Raw genomic sequence first — 18,014 nt, 5'->3', positions numbered from 1 at the left:
ATAGTGTAAGAGGGTGGATTTCCCAAAAAAGGAAATGGTGCTTTTATGTGTGAGTTGCATTTAATCATCATATTTGCAGCATGTTGTTAAGAACTGTATGCTGACTGAAATAGATGACACATCTCAGTCTACTATTTGGCTTAATTTTCATTGGCTGAACGTCAGCCCACCTCCGGAACCAGCAGACTGTTCCCGGTAAGAACAATCCTCTTCCCAGATGATCACACAATCCCCCCCCCCCCCCACACACAAAGATAGGTCTCAGGATCCATGTCTTTCATGTGGTCATGAAGCATATAAATGATCTCTGCTGATTGGCCAAGGCTTTTATCTCCCAACAGGAAGTTCCTGAGGGCTTCCGTCACTAGTCCCTCTAAATCTGTGTCTCATTTGGTAAAAGCCACCAAAAGCAAAACACGTAGTCCAGTTCTTCCTCTCAATTTGAAAAGCTTTTCTCTAATAAAGGATCATAACCAAAGATACGTATCACTTGCTCTCAATTAACTGGTCTTTATTCTTTGGCTTTACATAATGAACACTTAAAGGATATTTTCGTTCAGCATAGACATTGTAGCACCAATTACAACTGTATTGTGGGATTGTTGTTGTAAAAAAGAAACCTCGTTGAGTATACAGAGTACTGAAAAAGGCACTGATAAATCTGTTTGCAAAGTTGGAGTCATACAAAACAAAAAACAGAGCAAAAGGAAGTCCACCATTTGTTGTAGTCATTCCCACTAACTGTTCGGTGTAGTTTGCTGTCATACAAAACATAAAAAACATATAATATAAAAGGTAATACAAAATATCTCTTAGAAAAAGAAAACCCCTATGAGAGGTTTCAGATTGACAGTACCAACACAAATCTAAACACGGTATGTTAAGGCCATTGAATCGTAAACAATAATTATACTGCTACCCCTCTATAAGTAGCACTTGCAGAAATATATTTATTCTGCAGGAAAATTACATTAAATAAGAGATAAATGCAAGGCCTTACCTACAGCTAGGAGACACATGAAATATGTTTTAGACCTCCTAACACATTTCAAATCAGACTCAATCCAGGGTAACTATAGGCCTCTGAGCTACTTGTGTATTTTTCCTGCCAGCAACTCTAAAATAAACTGAGAGTGATTTTGAATTGATTCTGCTTCACCACCAGAGTGTAAAGCTTGGAATGGGGGACAAAGTAATAAACAAAATCCTGCGATAAGTAGAGCTCTGTTGAGTTAAATTACAGTGAAGTTAACTATTCCTCATCTTGCTGTGGATGCCCCCTGAAAAAGGAACCGTACCCCCCTGTTACCCTCACCCCCTTCAGTCTCATCAGATGACCGTCTGTTCTCCTCGACACTTCCTGCAGGCTCCATAAATAACCGACACTAGGTAAGCCAGGCAGCACAGGCAGGCGAACACGGCGGCGGTCAGGTAGACCTTGTACAGACAGAGGTGTTTGTACAGCTCCAGGTTGCAGTAGGAGTTACGGTCCGTCTTGTAGATCATGACTCCGATGGCCGGCAGGTAGAGCACGGCGGCGGCCACGTCGTGTGCCAGGTTAGTGCACAACCATCGCTCTCCTCCCAGCAGCGGGACCAGGTCCTGCTTGTCCAGCAGGGTGAGGAAGAAAAGGGCGAGGGTGAGGAGCCAGAAGAGGACTGCGACGAACAGGACGAAGTGGATGGATCCTTCGTATTTGTTTGCAGCGATGGTGACCCACAGCCCGGCTCCGAAAACAATCTGCAGGATCCGGATGATTCCCAAAAAACTTTTGAGGAACTTCAGGATGTTCTTCCTCACCTGCGGCTGGGAAGTTTGGGGTGGCATCCTCCGGTCACTCTCGGTCCCTTTTTCCCGAACAGGGCGGGTGCTTTCAGCCAGCTGTAAACAGCTGGGGAAAAGATGTGCAAACAGTACAAATAGCGGAAAGAAATACGGTTTGTGGTCAGACAATAAAGCCAAAAGTAAATAAGTGTAGACCTTAAAAGGAACTATCTGTTCTTTCCACAGCCCCGGGGTTTCAAATGAAAAACCCTTTTGTATGTTTCGTCTTTTTCGTTTCCTCTGTAGAATGCAGCGTCTGTGTTGGGGGGCTGGTTGAGGGAGAGGGGGCGGCCTGTAATTCAAACCCTGCTCCTCCTCTGCTGGCGTGCTGGATCCTCCAGGTCATGTCCGCTCATCTGCTCCTCTGGGACATTTCCCCGAGGTGTAGTTTGCCCTGGGGCCTGGGCTGTGTGACCTTTTCTCCTCACAGCTTTCATGGAAGAGCATAGGGGAAGAGAGGCTTTATGAAAGAGATGTATGACCAGATCAGCTGACCAGATGTAAAGTCTGCCGAGGCAGCAAGACAGAGATTTCTTTCAAAGCCAAATCACACATTTAGTAAGCAGGCATTATTTAAGTTAATCTTATTATTGTATTCGTTTTGCAATGGAACACTGACATGTAATCACATTTCTTTATTTTAGAAGACCTTTACTTTATTTATGTATTACTTTTTTTGTTCATTTCACAAAAATACCAAATAAAATAAAAACTGAAACATGCATAAATGCCACACATATTTCAATTTGAGAAGCACCAATATAATAAATAATATGTCCCTAATACAAAAATTAAAAGCTATAATAGGCTAGTAGGCCTTATATAATATAGTATAATTTAACAGCCTATAACATAGCCTATTAAGCCTTGTACATTATGGTATAATATAATATAAGCCTGATAGAAAATCTAGGCTAATTTAATATAATAGCCTATAATATAATATAGGCTACGTCAAATAAAATATGATTTTCTTATTTCACTGGATATGTAGGATAACATAATAAGATAATGTGATATTGAGTGGCTTGTTCGTCATCATGTTTTGTCTGCGTGTTTCTGCACAGGATGCTCACATGTTACGTCCCCTCCCTCACATAATTGACACTCTTCTTATGCTAGCCCAGCTCATTGACGTCAATGGATTTCAACAAACACGACACACACTCTACGTGGCCATGAGGCGGAGCCTTCCTCCCTCTCCTCCTCTCCCAAACTCCTGATTGGTCGAAATAAATGTGTTTCCAGCAGGTTTCCAGGAGGGATCAGAGGATCTCTACACGCTGATAGGTCGTTTGACGACAGCGATTGACGTTCGGCTCAAGGACAGAATTTGTTTGCAGGTGAAGCTGCTGGACTAACAGGCTGTCCTGCTACATTTCAGCCATTGTGGAAGCTCTTGTGAAGAGGAATGGCGACGCAGACATAGTTTCTGTAGGAACAAAGCCCACCAACAACAGTTAATCTCCGGGTAAGCAGAAGTCCTTTCCTTCACATGACTCTCATGGGATTCTTGTTTACTACCTTTTAACCACAGCCTAATGCAACACATAGCAGGCAGTAAGGTACGTTTTCAGTCACTGCGCTGTGTTTTATAGTTTAGCAATACGACCACTAATATTGTAAAGAGGATTTCAAGTTATTTCTAGCGACTTTTCTGCAAGTGATCCGGTTTTAATGCAGAAACCAGAGTGTTTGTTTGCAGTATTGACGGTAGACTTGGAGGGAAACAATGGAGAGTGTCGTTAGGTTAATGTAAACCTACTTTCAAAACATAGTGTTGTGTTACAGTGCAAGTGTTTGACTGTCTAAAGTTGCATCATATAATACTATATTGAGGGACAATCACAGGCTTGCCTTACTGTTATAGTAAGTATGCATTGAAGCATTTCACTTCTTACTCACAAGTTGTTTAGGATTCAGTGTATTGTTTTTCTCTTCTATTTCCGTATAGACTTTTCCTGACAAATATTACATATATGGGGCATTCTACCGAATTAGTACAGAGTACGGTCCCACAACAAGAAACACTTTTAAACAAAACAATTAAGTATTCAGACATAGATATTCACTAAGAATATGTTATGGTCTATTTAAAGACAAGGCATTCGATTATATACATACTTTACAACCTTGACACCTCAGAAATCGGGAGCATTTCAAAACCACCGCCGGGGGGGGGTGCTAGTGGATCACCGGAGCTGTTAGAGTAACATTATCATGCTTATTGTAGTTGTAAGTGTCTTGCAGCCTGAGAGGAAAACGAATATTTTCATCTGAGTCCGGCGCACTTCCTGGGGGCTTGGAAAATATTCGTGGTGGCCAAACGGCGGTACTACACTTCCGTTTGGTTGCCAGGCCCCGAAACACTTTTTCCCATTGACTTACATGGGGAAAGAGTGGTCTGTAAATCGTTGGATAATTTTTTAAAAACTAAATAAACAACCCAGTATGAACACTTGTATAGCCCTTATTAAAAACATTCGTTCCTCAAGTTGTAAAAATGTGCTAATAACGTTATTCTGAGAGTTATTTCCCTCTGCATTATGAACGCACATCTAACCCACGGGACCGCGCCACCCGGCACGTTCATGTTACGTGTTCAGCACTATTTATCTTTACCCATGGATGCACAATAAGAACTGACCCATATCGCCTTACGGCCCGTCCACACAGCGGCGTGCGTTGACGCTTGCCGGCGGGCGTGTCTGACACTCGACCAACAACCAATCACATGAATCTCCCGCCCCTGACACACAAGCAGCGGTTTGATTGGCTAGAGCTTGTACTGGCATATGATTCGATTGGCTGACGCTTCTGCCGAGGCGTCAAAAGTTGAACATTGCTCAACTTTTGCAGCGAGCCACGCCAGCAACGCTCCACGTCGCTTCCCACGATGCAGTTCGGCTAAAAGTGCCGTCACCCCATTCAAAGTGAATGGGCAGAAGCGTTGGAAGCTTCAACGCACGCCGCTGTGTGGACGGGCCGTTACTGCCATCCCACGGAGCTGTAATAATGGATATATTGCACATGTTTGCTGTAATTCATCATTTGTAAAATATTATACTACATGGGCTGTATGATTAAATCTTGTACCGTAAATGTTGTATTAAATAAAGTTAATATTACCGATGTTAGATTAACGTCCCTGTAGCTTATTTTTGCACTAAGAAGCTTATTGCACTATATATATATATACACATACAGTGCAATAATTCTTTCATGCTAAATGAAGCTCTGTTGCTTGGATATCACTAGATCCTGTTACAGCGTAATATAAGTACATAACGATTGATGTGTACATTAGCATAATTACTAGCTAGCTGCTAACTGCCGCCTCGTTAATATCAAATCCATCATAATAACAAACCATTACCATGCTGTCATGACCGCGTGGTACTGTTACGTGTATGCAAATTGACGTGCTTGATGTGAACGAGCATTTTGGTTAAAGTTGCGCATGCGCTATGAGCGCACATACGGGTACTTCTCAGGCATGCCGGGTAATCTGTGACGTTTCACTCTCTCAAAAGTTGGGCCATTTTATCATCATGCGCTAATGAGCAACTCTCATAGGAATGAATGAGGCCCCGCCTCCCACGCTGTATCCAGTTCTTATTATACATCCATGATTCTAGCCTCATCCCCTGCTATTCAGCAAATTGCTGATTCTGGGTCAGTAGCTTCAAACATTCACACTTCAACATAAGGCATGTTACTTATGAGTTAAGATTAAGCATTAAGGTTGAGGGAAAATGATACAACCTTGAGAACAAAATACTGCAGTCACTACCGAAACAGTGGATGTTTTGTAAAAATGTAAGTATAGTGAGTTATCAACTAAAATGATATGATACTGATCGGTTTAATGTGTGTTCAATTTCAACAATCATCAACTCTGGAATCAATATGATCAGTATTATGCATTTTACAAAGAAAGTTTGCATTATGATTTTTATGAATTGTATAAATTGAAATTTGATTAAAAATGCACTTGTATTGATTTAATTGTGAACCCTCAAGAAATATTTGTTAAAATACTATTTAGAGAAGGGAAGGTAAAACAATCTTAACAGGTTAATATATAATTTTTTACTACAGTGTATGTACTATGTTTCGGTAGTGACCATTTTTGGTAGAGGAAAAACATTCCAATACAGTCTGAAAATACGATATAAAAATGTACGGTTCTTTCACTAGATATGTGTAATTTAATTTATACAAAATATATATGGACAAAGTTTTGGGGAAAAAACATACAAAATGTCAACTGTTCCAACCTGACTTTGCACCAATTCGGTAGAATGGCCCATATAGGACTAGACTAGGTTGAATGTGGCCTAGTATACAATAAATAATCAACAGGTGGCCACTTCTGTTTGCCTCTTAATATGTAACAAGGGAAGTCAGATGTTTAACCAAAAGAAAATGTTAAACTTAATTCCTGCCTTATTGGTAAGTTTGACAACATTTGTTCCATTCCCAGTTTTAATCAGAAGAGTTTTCATCTATATAAAACGCTATGATCTCTTGTTGAAAAGTAAATGGACCGTTTTATTTAAGATTAATTTGTCAAGCTTTAAGAAAGTTGCTTCAGTGGAAAGGCCACATTCAGTAATGATCCTTGGCACTCAGTGCAGTGGCGTTTTCTCCTGGAGGCCAAGGGAAGCCAGGCTTCCCCTGTTTTTTCGGAGTGTAGTTATATTTGAATAAATACCGTACCTTTCGGACTATAAAGCGCACCTGCATATAAGCCGCAGCAGCTAAATTGTCCGTCTGTCTTGCTCTCGTTCTGTCTCTCGGTTCCACTTTTACTTTGGCGCGCTACCTGTCTCACTCTTTTCCGGCCTCCAGCTTTTCCTGCTGGAGCCCACCGCTTAAAGGTGGCGGGCGCGGACCGGTCATAGAGCCCATAGTGTTAAAGGTGGTTATTTTTACCTGTAAAATCCATAGATTTAGGAGGTTCCCTAGTGGCCGTTAGCTGTACAAAAAAAAATGGGGAAAAAAGTCGCGGCTTATAGTCCGAAAAGTACGGTAAATAAAAACACTTCGTTTAGTTTAGGAAATTCTTTGTTGTGTGTTGCTGCCGGCCCGTCTCTCCCATAGGTCTCTCCCCCATTCTCTGAGTATTGTACAAAGAGTGAAACAGCGCCCCTCTAGATGTTATGGTGAAACAGTAGATTGCACTCTCTGTTGCGAGAGGAGGCTAGCCGAAATTGGCTAATCAGATGAGGCTCACGTGATGCCCCTGCCAAACTGTGATTGGTCAGGGCCATGCCAAGGGAAGCCAGAGGCGGCTGGCTTCCCTTGCCTCACAATCCAATCAAATCGCATCAACTTAGTGTCGCGTCCTAAAACCCGGAAGTAAGCTGCGCTCGGTTTCCCTCGACAGAAAGCAATGGGATTTCTCCATAGGATTTTGGAAAATAGCTCGAAATAAGGTCAGTGGAAAACGAACCTGTTAGATAAATACACGTTGTGTTAAGTTGGATAATATTCACATGTCTACCCTACTTTTATAATTTTCGAATCATAAATCGAATCGATAGAAGATAGATAGCGTCACTGCACCACTCTCACCGCCGTTAGCAAGTAGCAAGCAACTGAAGCAAGTGCAATTATGGAGGGTGAAGATTTGGAGTATTTACGCAAAAATAATTGTACTAAACTTCCGCTACAGCAGCAACAACAAATGCAATCTGATGACAGGCCGATGCCCAAACTGGAGCTGTGTACAGAGAGGAAAAAAGGAGCGAATCGGAAGTTAAAGGTCTCCTGATTTAGTTTGTGAATGAATGCTTATTAGAGTTTGGGCTGGAGAGTGAGTGCGGACCTGTCGGTTAGATAACAGGCGTGTGTAAGTCCTGCATCTGTATGATACAAATGTGTGTAAAATGATACCGGGTGCTGTAATAACTCATCTGGTTATGTTATTATATTGACCACCACACCCCCCCGACCCAAAAGAAAGGACATATTATTGGCTTCCCCTAATTTTTTTCCCACGCCACGCTCTGTGTGTCTCTTAGCGTCCATCTTAAACTTAATGTGAGTAAAGACAGTTTCCATCCGCATTAGCCTAAAGTAGGATTAAGAATCAGAGTAGTAGACTTCCAGTTGACTGATTTCAGTTGAGACGGCTGTGAATGTGTTGTGGCCCAGTCTGTGCTCCTGTTTTGTTCTGTTTTTTTAAAGAATTTTACACATCCTAATCATTAGAAACTCTTACAGATTTCTCCACAGAGTAGAGCCGGTGTATGCCACCCTTTCCCTTGTTTCTCCAGATGGATACCGGACCTGCCTCCCCACCTGCCTCCCTGGTGGCGGGCCCTTCCCCACTGTGGCGACTGGCTGATAGGAGGAGCAGGAAAGCAGGCTCAGCGAACATCTTCAGCGATGTGAACCTGTGGCAGCTCCAGAGACTGTTCAAGGCAGCGGGGGATCAGGATGCCGAGCAGAGGGCCCAGCTGGTTTGGGGCCAAACAGATGAAGCTGAACTGGCTCAGGCGTTGATAGGACTGAGGGCCCGAAGTCAAAGGAGAGGGCTGAGGTCCAATGGGAGAGAAGCACTGGGCTCACACTGGCTACGAGCCTTCAATCACCTCAGGTAAAATCACTGCTGACCTCATCATCAATAAAGCTCTATCTTATCTTACCTAGCAAATTTGATTTAATAGTTGAGAACTAACCGAATAATCTTTGCAGCTCTAATAGGCAGCACATTCCTAACATAAAACCGTGTCGCTTTTTTAATTGTGGCATCCATATGGTTTTTAACAACATTGTTTATGTTGTCTAGGATTGGGGAGAGTTCTCCCAGCAGCCCGGGGAAGGACCCCGCAGAGGAGAATGCATCTGAGGCAGGAGCCCACGATAGTCCAGAGTCAGGCAGACACACCTCATCAGGGACATCAGGTGGAGCTACAGGGGCTACAGTGGGACTAACTGAGGGCCTGGACCATGCAGGGACTTCTGAGAGACCGGCTAGACCCAACTCAGGACTGAAGAGAGGAGAAGGGAACAATCCAGAGAGATACCTCCACAGAATACGTCACTGACTTGACCCAAACCTGACTTTCAATCTGAGTCTGCCAGCACTTCAGTCACACAGCCAGCTCGTCCCTCCTGAATACTTCTGTTGCTAGGTTTGAATTAACCTCTGGAAAAAGCAAGTCATATGTGTAACTGTGCAGGTTGAGAGAATAGACTATTGCCTTGAAGCCTGGTCGTTGTAATGGCTCTGATCAGATGGTACTATACTGGCAATGCACTTTAACTTGTTGCAGACACATCTCTGGCACTCCTGAATACTTAAAGCAGCACAAACAACTCACTAGCTCCTGTTTTTCACACTTTTATAATGTGGTTACCTCTCAAGAACTGCCTTTTGTGTATTCCTATATTCATCCCACCACTTACACTAACCATGCATAAGGATTGTTAAGGGTAGTGGTGTTTAGGTATGTTCGTAGTTCACATCTGTAAATCAAGTAGTAAACAACTTGACACTTATGATCACTGTAAGGCAAATTAAGTGACTATAAAAATCTGTATTTGCCCTATCAGGTTGAAAGTACTGATACTGTAATGTATGGCTGCATTAAGGATACATTTTCAGCTGTTTCACCCACTAATGTATGATCCTAGTTGTGTAGTATGTCACACAACACTTTAGGGTAAGTGTGCACTGTGAGCTAATGTAAGTGTCTTGAGTTGTATACATGCATTTCCATATAATGCACATTTAGATATAAAATGATTTAAACATATGAGTAAAATCCAGGTGGTTCACTCTGCCTAGGGACCAAATATATATAAATGATCCTCTACTGTTGAGGAAAACTTGACAAATAATGTTCTCATATTAAAATGAGTGAGGTAAGTTGGGTGTGAAAACCCACTTAGCCTATGAAATGACTGTCACTGACAAATTGCTTGAAACTAGATGAAGCTAGTTGTGTCACTTTTTTAGTAATAGAAAGATAGGTGAGTCTTTGTATTGTTTTTCTTGTCAAAAATAAATATGCTTATAAGAAAGTGACCATTCTTTAACCACTAAAACATTTTTAAAGTAATGAAAATTTAAAATGTGTTTATGAAAATGGGTTTGAAGGGGCCCTAGTATGCTTTTGGGGTTCCCCTTTACTGTAGTATGTTATATTATTTGTTGTGCATGTAAATGATGTGCAAAGGCTCAAATCCCAAAGTTCCCTCCACATGCAGTTTTTCACTTTTTGAACATTAAAGCATGTAAACATGTCACGGATGCACAGAATACAAATAGGAACCTGAAAATAGGGCCCCTTTAAATTGATGTTCAGGATTTTCATCAATATATATACTTTACCATTTAGCTAAACAAATGCTATGAAGGTGGCCTACAATATTTATTAGTTTGCCATTTTTGGATGTTCATTTTTACCGTGATCCAACATATTGTACACACAGTTTTCACACATTCACACCCAGGGACTGCAGCTCACGCCACAGCCTGACACTGTTCCTCTGAGCAGCTCCACTGGCTTAGATTGGTGTTACGTGCCTTGCTCAAGGACACCTCATTAGCAGTTATTGTTGAATAGAAAAGCATTACACATTTCCTTTCACAGTGCATGAAGACTTTCTGTTCCTAATGCCTTTGCAATAACTCGAGAATAAAAAGTCTGCCTAGTAACAGCTCGTAAAGCTGTATTCAATGAAATGCTGCCCCCCAGTGGTCACGTCTAGTGTTGATGCTATCATGTAACTCAGCTTGCGGTCACTAGATGGCACAGAAGGTTTGGTTTTGGGAAATAATACCACTACACTGATTCAGGGAATTGTAATACTTGAGATGCATTGCACAGACTTTCCCACAGAGAACCACAAAAACAAGATTATGTCATTAGGGGCTTAAAGGGCAAACTAATGTTAGCAGACAAATAGGTAATGTTGTTGATCCTTGCTTCTCATGTTTAGTGCAGTGAAAGTTTTAAAGATCCAAAATATCAGGCAGTCACATCATAACAATACAACATATTAGACCTATAACAAGGCTGATTATGCATGCCTTTTATCCATACTTCCATACACTATCATACTGCCGCAGGTAAGCAAGAAGACGCAGGAAGGAAGGAATCACTGGGTATATCACACAGCAAGGCCTTTATCTTTTAGTGAAAATTGATATTTGCTTCAGGTCTCCCTCCCTTCACCCACCACATGTTCTCTTCCTCATCAGTTTCTTCCATTTCCTTCTTGGCGATGCAAAGCGATTCACAGGTTATCTGGAAGATAACATCCTGGATCTACTAGGTCAGGGGTGGCCAACCAGTCAGAGGTTAAGAGCCACATTGTTTCTATGTTACTGCAAAGAGCCACATCAAACACACAGTCACTGATACCGCTTGTTTCAAGATTTCAACCACGTCACTGATGCATTTTTGTGGCATTGGGATATATATTTTTTAAATCCTCTGGAGCAGAGAGAGGAGATTATTGTTATTGATTAATGCATCAGTGTTTCTTAGGGTCAAAAACACTAAACTCACAACTTAAAATGAAAGCGTTTAGTTTAAAAATTATATATTGAATTTCAGGGGGGGGCGCGGGGTTCCGTTGGCGGGGTTCCGTTGGCGGGGCGCAGCGCCCCTCCAAGACAATGGTAGGGGAAACACTGGATAGTGTTTAATCAACGATAGGTTTCCCCCCCTCAAAGGTGATTGGTTCACTGCATCGCAGGTATTATTGTGATTGGCTCTTGGGCCACATCAAAATTAGACGCGCTGTCATCCTCTCATACTAACACCTGACACCACACATACACACGTAGGGAGAGCCGGGACGAAAGTAACACGGGACGAAAGTAACACGGGACGAAAGTAATGGAGCGATTTTATCCGAGCCCAAACAATTTTGAACGGCCAAATTACGTCAGAATTATCAGCATTCAATACTTAACAGACCTACTAAATATCAGGTTTAACTGTCAGGAGTAGTGTTGTCACGATACCAACGTTTTGGTTTCGATACCAAGTCAAGAATTGTGATTCCGATTATTTTTCGATACTTTTCTTAAAAAAAGGGAAATAATGTAATTATTGTGCTTTATTTCACACTAGAATCATAACCATAACACACACTTTTAAACAATGAGAACAATAAATGAAATAAATGACAATAATACGTATTAAATAAAATTAATACATTTCTCACAGACAGGCCTCGTGGTGTCCGTAGGCTTGCCCTCACTGTCAGAGATATAGCTGAAATACATACAAATTTAGCTTCTGGCGTCAACAAGCCGAGGCGCAGCGGCAGTTGCACTCCCACTTGCAGCCATGCTTCTCGTTTTCTCACATGCTCTGGCAGCTAGCGCGTGCACGAGAGAGGGGAGGCACTTGAGTGTGCTTGAGAGGGGCGGGACTGCACATGGGAGCCTGCCTGCAGACCTCCACTCTCAGGACAGTTCCGGTGCAGACCTCCACTCTCAGGACACCTCCACTGTCAGTACAGGAAGTGACGATTCTGACGCGTTTTTTCCCCGCCCACCCAAGGACTCGTTTGATGGAAGTTTTCAAATCACAATGGAGACTCATTACGGAGGTAATGAGTCCGACCACCGTGCACTACCGGGGACATTGCCCGGTCTCGGGTGTCCCCCCACGGCCTGTGTCCAGCCCCCCCCCCACACTCATCCATATATTAATGGATTTTGACCATTTGTGTTGCATTTTTCTCCTCTCCTCTCACTGATCGAATGGCAAACGCGACCCACTGTCGGAGGGCCTCCGCGCCGGCCGATATGAATCGTGACCAATGCGGCTTTCACACCAGCGCTTTTCAGTTTCTAGCTCCGAGCGGGAGCTTTTCTGGTTCAGCTCCGGTTTCCCTTTTCAGCTCCCGCTCTGTGCACACCGCCCACTGGCGCCCCAGAGCTGCCCTTGCTGCGTCATGACGTCACCGTTTACATCGCTGATTTGCCCCCCAACGGCAGCTCACAACAACAACAACAACAACAACTGCGTCGGGTCGATGATCGTGTTGCTTTTAATCACACGAAGCCAGAATAAATTGAATAACAACTTCTCCAACCTTATACTTTTCTCCAGAGTGCCGTGATTCATTGTTTATTAATGTGTTTCTGCAGCATTTACCGACCGCTGCAGTGCTGCTCTTCCACAGGAGTTTATTCTCCCGTTAGCTCCCGGTTAGCTCACACTGCAGCGGCCGCTCTAAAGTATTCACTGTCCGACTCACACAAGCAGCTGATGCATATCCCCAGTTCCCTTAGCCTAAGTGAATGTGTGTCAGTCTGAATTGACACTGTTTGGTATCACAACGCTGTTATGAAAGTTTCTCTGGTATAAAACGGGTGATGTTAGCATAGCAACCGAAGCTAAACTGACTACTTGCATCCGATAGCTGCAATAATACAAAACAACACGTCTGCCTCTCTCCACAATGATCGATAACAGCGAACGGAAAAGTAAGGCACAAATAAACAGAATCACACAAAGCCTGGTTAGTGTTGCCTGACTTTATAAAGTGTGTTTATAGGCACTACTGCTTGTAGGCAGGCATAACAGTCGACCCATGGGAGGTGGGTTTAGTTTCCTGCACGCCTCGACGTAAGCGACGTCACCTCTTAGCTCCAAAGCTCTTGCCTCTGGACCGACAATTTTTTGGAGCTGGAAATGAAGCGGATTCCGGAGCTAAGAGCCGGCGCAGCTCCGGTGTGAACTGGAAAACCCGGCGCTTTTCAGGCTCTAGCTCCGAGCCGGAGCTGAAAAGGCGCTGGTGTGAAAGGGACACAAGACGCACCGTCCAGGCGTCCCACGGGTCCCGCAGCGGAGTGGAGGTTCCCAGCTGGAACCTCCCCAGCTCCGCCGCGGTGCACCCGGCAAACACGGTTGTTTCTCGAACCTTCCACTGTTGTCTAGCGGGTGTAACTAAAATACAAGATGTCGTATTTATATATATAAATAAATATATCTATATAGATATATATATATAATATATATATATATATATATATATATATAGATAATAAGTGTCAGTGCTATTTTATGTTGTATTAGCGTGCATTTCTTGTTCGGAAAGTGGTGCTGTACTGAGAGTAAACAATACAAGGTGTCCCTATTTTTATATATATCTATATATACTTTATGTATATAATAAGTGTCAGAACGATTTTATTTTGTATTTGCGTGCATTTCCTGTTCGGAAAGTGGCGCTGCGGCTGTACTGATAGTAACTACAAGGTGTCCGTGTATATATATATATATATCTATATATATATATATATATATCTATATATATATATATAGATATATACATATGTATATAATAAGTGTCACGATCCGTCACGATCCAATTTTATTTTGTATTTGCGTGCATTCCTGTTTGGAAACTGGCACTGTACTGATAGTGGTGATTTTATTTTGGAATTCTTAGCGTGCACTTCCTGTACTGACAGTGGAGGTGTCCTGAGAGTGGAGGTCTGCACCGGAACTGTCCTGAGAGTGGAGGTCTGCAGTGCAGGCAGACCCCTCTCGGACTGCAGGCACAGCTGCAGTGCAGGGAGTGGAAGCAGAGCGCTGAACACACACGGCTCTTATTAAAACGGCGCTTTCTCACCGGAGTACTTTTCCCCGTCATTCTTAAAGTACCGATACTAATGAAACGGAGGAATCGTAACGATTTTAACGGCAGGGTATCGCAGTACCTTTCAAGTATCGGTACACCGTACAACACTAGTCAAGAGTCAGTGTCTCTCCCCCAAACTCACACATATACAATTCGATATGAACTGAAGAGCCGCATGAAACTAGGCAAAGAGCCGCATGCGGCTCGAGAGCCGCGGGTTGGCCACCCCTGTACTAGGTAGTGCTATTTATGCAATGGCAATCTGAGGCATCACCTGCAGGGGAGCTTTATAAGGTGCTGAAACCCAGCGAACTCCCTCAGAGCAGGGGAAGCAGCAGATTGGCTCTGAGGTAATCCGCCATTCGCTGAGCTTCCCATCTTGTTGTGTAAAGTAAGCTCATTGCACTGAAAACCTCATTTTGGAGTCTATATAGGTTATCTTAACCTCTCATTCCCTCCATAAATCTTATGACAATAGATGTGGAATGATGATCCAGCAGTAATATAGCTGCAGCTAGACTCAGAGGTTTGCTTTGTGCCTCAGCTCATTCTTTACTGTTATGGCCAGTGGAAGAAACTCAGTAGGAAATATTTCTTACTTTCTAAGAAGTATTTGACACCTTTAGTTATTATATTAAGTTTTCACGTCAAACAAAACATGTGGCTTGTAATGCTATGAGACGGCTACTTACAAAAAAGCATTGTGTACTCCTTATTGTGATATTCTAGATGTCTTTGAGTTGTGTTGTGCTCCTCTTCCCTACTCAGTTTATTTCCTTTAAACAATTATGTTCTTTGCCCAAAGAGACAAAAGTGTCCAATGTTATGAAAAAAGAAATAAAAAAGCAATACTTTCTTCTTCCGATCCCACTTATCATACATTGTTTGTTACTGTTTGAAATGAAATGTTTAGTTTAAAGATAACGGATTGTTTTGTTTATCAACCTGCTAGATCCCTTTGATTTGAACACATGTTGAAGGAAAGTGAGCAGTAATCCTGGGAATGCATACATGATGTAAGTGACATAGTGAACTTTATTTAGAATTATTCTTTTAGTTTTTATTATAAGACTGGTGATGTGTTGCCCATATTCTTTTAATTAGATAAAAGCATCCACATTTGTCCTTTGTGCTGTAGCCGCCACCAAACCACCAGATTGTACAAATAAAATGCTAAACGGCATGCTGGATCCAGTGTTTTAATGTGCACACCACCTGGGATGTTCAGTGAACCACCACTCCACAGGTTATAGTTTTTTTCAAGAGCGGATCTGAAGATCAAGCACATTTTTTTTTATTACAAAATGTGATACTCTGTTCATTTACTTTAATAGGATCCTGACCTCAGGACCTTTACTTAAAGGGGACCTATCATGCAAAATGCACTTTTGTACGTCTTTTATACATTAATATGTGTCCCCGGTGTGTCAGGGTACTCACCAAGTGTCAGAAAACACAACCCTCTCTCTTTTCCTATACCCAAATTTCTAAAAACGGGGCTGCAACGGAGCTGATTATCATTTGAATTTTTCTGACGTCAGAAAAGGGGTGCTCCACCTATATGGGCAACTCTCCACCTATCAGGGGAATGAGAGACCGCTCGAAAGCGCTGGAGACGCTGTAGTACATATGCCAGGCCTGTAAGTGGCGCTGTAGTCTGCCACAAAAGCAGAATCAGCCCCTGCAAAAACAGGGCTGGAAAAGAGCAAATAGAGTGAAATGAGGCATGGCTAAAATGCATGATTTGTTTGGTATTTTGAAAAAAAAACTTCACAGTCATGTTTTATATAGGTATGGCCCTACAATATATGTTTCAAATATAGCATGATAGGTACACTTTAAATACTGGAGTATTTTTATATTTTATGTATAATGTAATACAATATGTCTTCCAACAATGTTGGTGGTGGGCTTTATGGTAAGATGTAGAATTAAATGGGAAAACCTTGCATTAAGACACACTGAATGGCGATAAAACAGCATCTGAATCTATGTTAAATTATAACAGAGTTGCGTAAAGAATGTAATCATGCTGACTTCTGTACTTGTAGCCAGTTATGTGCACAGTGGCAAACTGAGATTCCTCTGTGGTACATTGTTGCCTTTCAGGCATGCAGCTTTTTCTAAATTATGTGCATATAGATGAATGTCTTTATGTTCCCAAAATGATTTGGCCAATTTAGAAGGTAATGAAATATGGGAGAGATTTCTTTATAATGGTTTTGTAAATGGCATGCATTTGTGGCACAGTATGCTCCGTTGTGGTTATACATTGCAATTCTGGACCAAAGTAGCTTCAAGTTAACCAAGCAAATTATGTGTAGATCATGTTCAGTCTTTTTTCTGTTTACACCTTTTTAATGCAGGGACAAAAAGTGCTACAGGCTTTTCCCAGTGTTTTTGCAGTGTTTCAATCCTCCTTCGAATGATCATACATTTGAATTTCAAGAGAGAACAATGTCTTAAGATGTATGTCCTTCCAGTAATGTATTCTGAGAATTCAAAAATGCTTATCTCGTTTTTGGTCACTGCTCTCCAGACATTTTGGCAAAGATAAATTAAGGTTAAGCTGACAAAAATATCAAGAACCACAGCAGTGACAGCTGTGTGGAGAGCACAGGGAGCAGATCAGATTTTCAAAAGGAAGACGGGGAGAAGAAACAAGCTTCTATTTTATTTTTCTCGGTGTTTGCATGTCTCTATGATTGACAACGGAAGCCGTATTGAGATTTTATATAAGGAAGGATCTGAGAATTGAATGTGTCCCTGCTGCATTGTAATTAGAGCACCGAACAGTAATTAGGGAAATTATATATACAGTACATGCTTCTTGTGCTCTGATAATAATCCCAAACCCGCACACACACACAACCCCTGTACCACATGAGAATCAGACAACACTGTGCTACAGCACTCATTGTTATTCCTTCCTCTGTGTCATTGTGCGCCTTTGTTCTTATTTTCAGTACTGTAGCCTACAACTCAGCTCTCAGTTGCTTCTGCAGTGTCTAAACTCCACCATGGCACCACCCCACTTTGAGGTGCACACACAACATCAAACATGATTCAACAGGAGTGTCCTGCTGAGCCGGGGCCAGCACCTTTTCAGTTTACTCCATTTAAAGGGGATCAATGCTCTTTGGAAATTAAAAACGGCTTTATTGATGTAGAAAAAATATGGCTTTCTTGGATCTATGAAACAAGACTTGAAGCTGAAATGGTAGCCATAGTCACAAAATGAGAGTGGAAATTGATATAGAAAAATTGACTACAAGCCTGGTGCCTTCAGTATGTATCCACAAGGTCAAACTGATTTCCACATCTGAGACCTTTCTGTCTGGCTTAAAGCTTTGCTCGCTTCTGGACTGTGGAGAAACACGTACAGCCAAATTCACATCACATCGTATTACATTTGCATTACCCATTCCAGCAGCCGGAGCCAGAGGCAGGGAGGAAGTCATTTTAAAAGCATCCTCCTTGTACCTTAAAAGTGTATGTAAGATGGTGGTGACGCTTCTTTTACTCTTTGTCCTTTATCTGAACCCACAGAGATAAGATTGTTA

The 18,014-nt window shown here is 42.1% G+C and overlaps 2 protein-coding genes across 3 annotated transcripts; one reads left to right on the top strand and one right to left on the bottom strand.

Moving 5' to 3' along the window:
• Nucleotides 1-494: 494 nt before the first annotated feature.
• marveld1 (MARVEL domain containing 1) lies at nucleotides 495-8,073 on the bottom strand. The gene is made up of 2 exons (XM_034100860.2): nucleotides 3,949-8,073; nucleotides 495-2,254 (listed from the first exon to the last, which is right to left on the bottom strand). Exon 2 carries the CDS (start codon nucleotides 1,825-1,827, stop codon nucleotides 1,330-1,332), a length of 498 nt encoding a protein of 165 aa, XP_033956751.1. The 5' UTR covers nucleotides 1,828-2,254; nucleotides 3,949-8,073; the 3' UTR covers nucleotides 495-1,329.
• Nucleotides 3,075-9,861, top strand: avpi1 (arginine vasopressin induced 1). Of its 2 annotated transcripts, none has more exons than XM_034101200.2 (3): nucleotides 3,075-3,295; nucleotides 8,056-8,431; nucleotides 8,624-9,861. In XM_034101200.2, the coding sequence occupies exons 2-3, from the start codon at nucleotides 8,082-8,084 to the stop codon at nucleotides 8,880-8,882; spliced, it is 609 nt and encodes a 202-aa protein (XP_033957091.1). In that variant the 5' UTR covers nucleotides 3,075-3,295; nucleotides 8,056-8,081; the 3' UTR covers nucleotides 8,883-9,861. The 2 variants fall into 2 exon arrangements, with proteins under 2 accessions (XP_033957091.1, XP_033957092.1); XM_034101201.2 differs by having other exon boundaries at nucleotides 3,077-3,295; nucleotides 8,109-8,431.
• Nucleotides 9,862-18,014: the final 8,153 nt, after the last annotated feature.

This window comes from Pseudochaenichthys georgianus, chromosome 15, assembly GCF_902827115.2.
Source record: "Pseudochaenichthys georgianus chromosome 15, fPseGeo1.2, whole genome shotgun sequence".
NCBI lineage: Eukaryota > Metazoa > Chordata > Actinopteri > Perciformes > Channichthyidae > Pseudochaenichthys > Pseudochaenichthys georgianus.
This window is presented reverse-complemented; position numbering and strand designations above follow the sequence as displayed.